At 35.2% G+C, this 2,626-nt stretch overlaps 1 protein-coding gene across 1 annotated transcript in view; it reads right to left on the bottom strand.

Annotated features, from left to right (window-relative positions):
• Positions 1-2,626, bottom strand: part of LOC108737125 (aldose reductase-like) — a 16,245-nt gene that overhangs the window by 7,754 nt on the left and 5,865 nt on the right. The window contains exon 5 of the mRNA XM_025981236.1: positions 1,704-1,898. Within this exon, the coding sequence (XP_025837021.1) occupies positions 1,704-1,898 (195 nt within the window). The remainder of the gene's footprint in view (positions 1-1,703; positions 1,899-2,626) is intronic.

The following is a 2,626-nucleotide window of genomic DNA, read 5'->3' as shown; positions in this document are numbered from 1 at the left end:
GTGCCTCTTTGTCGCTCGTTCCGCGCTCTCGCTTGCACTTCAAGCCTTAAATGGAACGCCTCAGAGCGAGGTAACGCCGCATGAGTCATGTTTTTTCGTGCGTGCAGCCGGCTCCATCGAATTATAAGACGTTGTCACGTCAAAAAATGTAGGAATTCATCTCTTTCTTTCTTAATTGGTGTCATTTGTCTAAATTGTCATTGTTACGACTACTAAATCATTCCTTTTGTTGGTATTTAGAATTGCTTACGATTTTTTTCACAAATGGTATGGTAATCACATTTGTTAGGGCTACTAGATCTTTCTGTATTCAGAATTGCTAATATAGTATTGTTCCATCACAAACAGTGTATATTGGGGGTAATTCGTAATTCTTTAATTTAATGTTTCCCACCTTTAACTTTGTGCCCAGACTTATAATCAACGACCAAAAGACTCTTCAAAACAGCTTTTTAGTGGTAAACTAAAATTTTTCGCTCCTCATTCGTCATTTTGAATTTTTATTGGTAATAATTGACCCTTAAAATATGTATACGATAGTTAATTACCAGATTTTAACTGAAATATTGATCTAGAAATTAATTGAACAAAGATGTTCATGGTAGTCAATATTCTATCGATCCGCGTCTGGTAGTTTCGACAAAACACTGATCACCATGAACTTCTTTGTTAAATTTTGGTAAAAAAAATTTTTGGGTGTTTCATTCCCACCAGCCACTAATGCTGGTGGGCGGACAATCCCTCCGGACTACGTCGGAGGGTAAGGCGGAAGGCTCTTAACAACCTCCTTTCAGGAATCGTGGGATTGGGCGGGTAGTGATTCGGGTGAGAATGATGACACAAGAGGATGAAAGATTATATGTGGGATATTACTGCCTCAGCATTTGTCTAGTGATCCAAGGAAACCACAGAAAAACTGGGATCAAGGCAGACAGAGTCGGAATCGAACCGGCGTCTTCCCGAATGCTAAGCAATGGTCTAAACCTCTGGACCATGCCGGTCGGTAGGTACTATTGGTAATGTACCTAACACATATGGTGGGCTACGCTATGGATTTAGTTCAGCAAGCAAATATCTATATATGAAGATGGATCTCGTTGAACATCTTCAATTCCACTAAATGTAGCGTTGTACTGCAGATGGCGTTTAGTGCGCCCTTTGTAGAATTTCATAAAAGGATCTTTCTAAATTGTAATGATTAATTCACCAGCGTATTGCCCCCCTACATATCCGAGGTGTGCCACTGATTCTCTTTTCGTCACCCTTCTCCCCCAAATAGTTCCTCTCATACACTCAATCCCCTTTTCCTTTATAGTCCATTTCCACAGAATCTTTCCTGGGATGCATAACCTCCAGATTGATCTCCCTGCTCGAGGAGGGTTTTCAATCGTTTGGCGAATCCGACCCTTCATGGAGTGTCTTTTGTAGAATTCCCCTCCTCGAGGAAAATTGAACAAAAAATTTACATCCAGTATCTCATGAATCAAAAGTAGTCTCAGTCTAAAACGTACCGAAAATTGAAATCTTATGGTAAACTATCTTTTGGCACACGTTTGAAGTTAGATTTCGAGGGCTGTCAAACAGGCGAAAATTAGAATCACTTTTTGTTTTTTAGTTGGCTGGTTGATACATACATTTGAAAAAAAAAGGTATCTAATGAATTCAATCAATTTAGGGTACGGGTATATTTTTACTTCACAAACCTGATTGGTTACGGGTATAACGGAGCTAGAGTTAAGCAGTCGTTCAATTTGTTTTTTGTTGAAGTTGGAAACCCCAATTGATCTTGTGAGGCCCTTTTTATAAACTTCTTCCATGGCTTTCCATGTATCGACGTAGTCCACTCCATCAGGAATAACAAACCCATTTTTGTTTAAGGGATATGAGTCACTTCCTGGCTAAACAATTAGTTTTTTCGTATACATCTAACAATGTCATAAATTGATATATTTATATTAAGCAATAAGAAACAAAGAAATAGAGATAGTAATATTGTTCTATATGCTTACATGACAATCATAATGTTTTTGAAATGACTTTTGGCATGGAGTTCTTATTATTCGTTGATTGGTATTATTTCTATACTAAACGAGATTTTTAATGAAGGCAGTTAATTATTAAATAATCACTAATGCATAAACTGTTTTGTAAAACTCTTAAAGAATATATATGTATGTATGTGTATTAGTAAATTCAAATATACTTCACAAAATATTATTTTATATTGTTTCGAAGTTTCAATGAATTGTAAGTAACTACACTACTTTGAGGAAATCAAAACAATATAGTTCAGTTTTTAAAATAAAAACTTGGCGAAATAACATGTTCCTTATTAAAGGATAAAGTGCAACTAAGCATTTACTCAATCCATCCTTGATAACTACTGCAATACAAAAACATTGATCCTAAAATCTACTAATGATATTCAAAGTGCAGTTATTCAAATTGTTAAATTTTAAGATATAAAAACTAAAGGTAGAATTATGTGCGTATAGGATTCGAGAAACTATTTGTGTTTCTCACATTGAATAGTGAGAAAGAATGTAGGTTTTTTTTTTGTACGATAATTTTTGTAAAATCCGTAATTGCATTAATAATAGTTTGTATGTATATATTTAAAAATATA

The sequence above is a fragment of the Agrilus planipennis genome, unplaced genomic scaffold, assembly GCF_000699045.2.
Source record: "Agrilus planipennis isolate EAB-ADULT unplaced genomic scaffold, Apla_2.0 scaffold9, whole genome shotgun sequence".
NCBI classification, from domain to species: Eukaryota; Metazoa; Arthropoda; class Insecta; order Coleoptera; family Buprestidae; genus Agrilus; species Agrilus planipennis.
The sequence above is the reverse complement of the archived record's forward strand: the minus strand, read 5'-3'. Positions and strand labels throughout refer to the sequence as shown.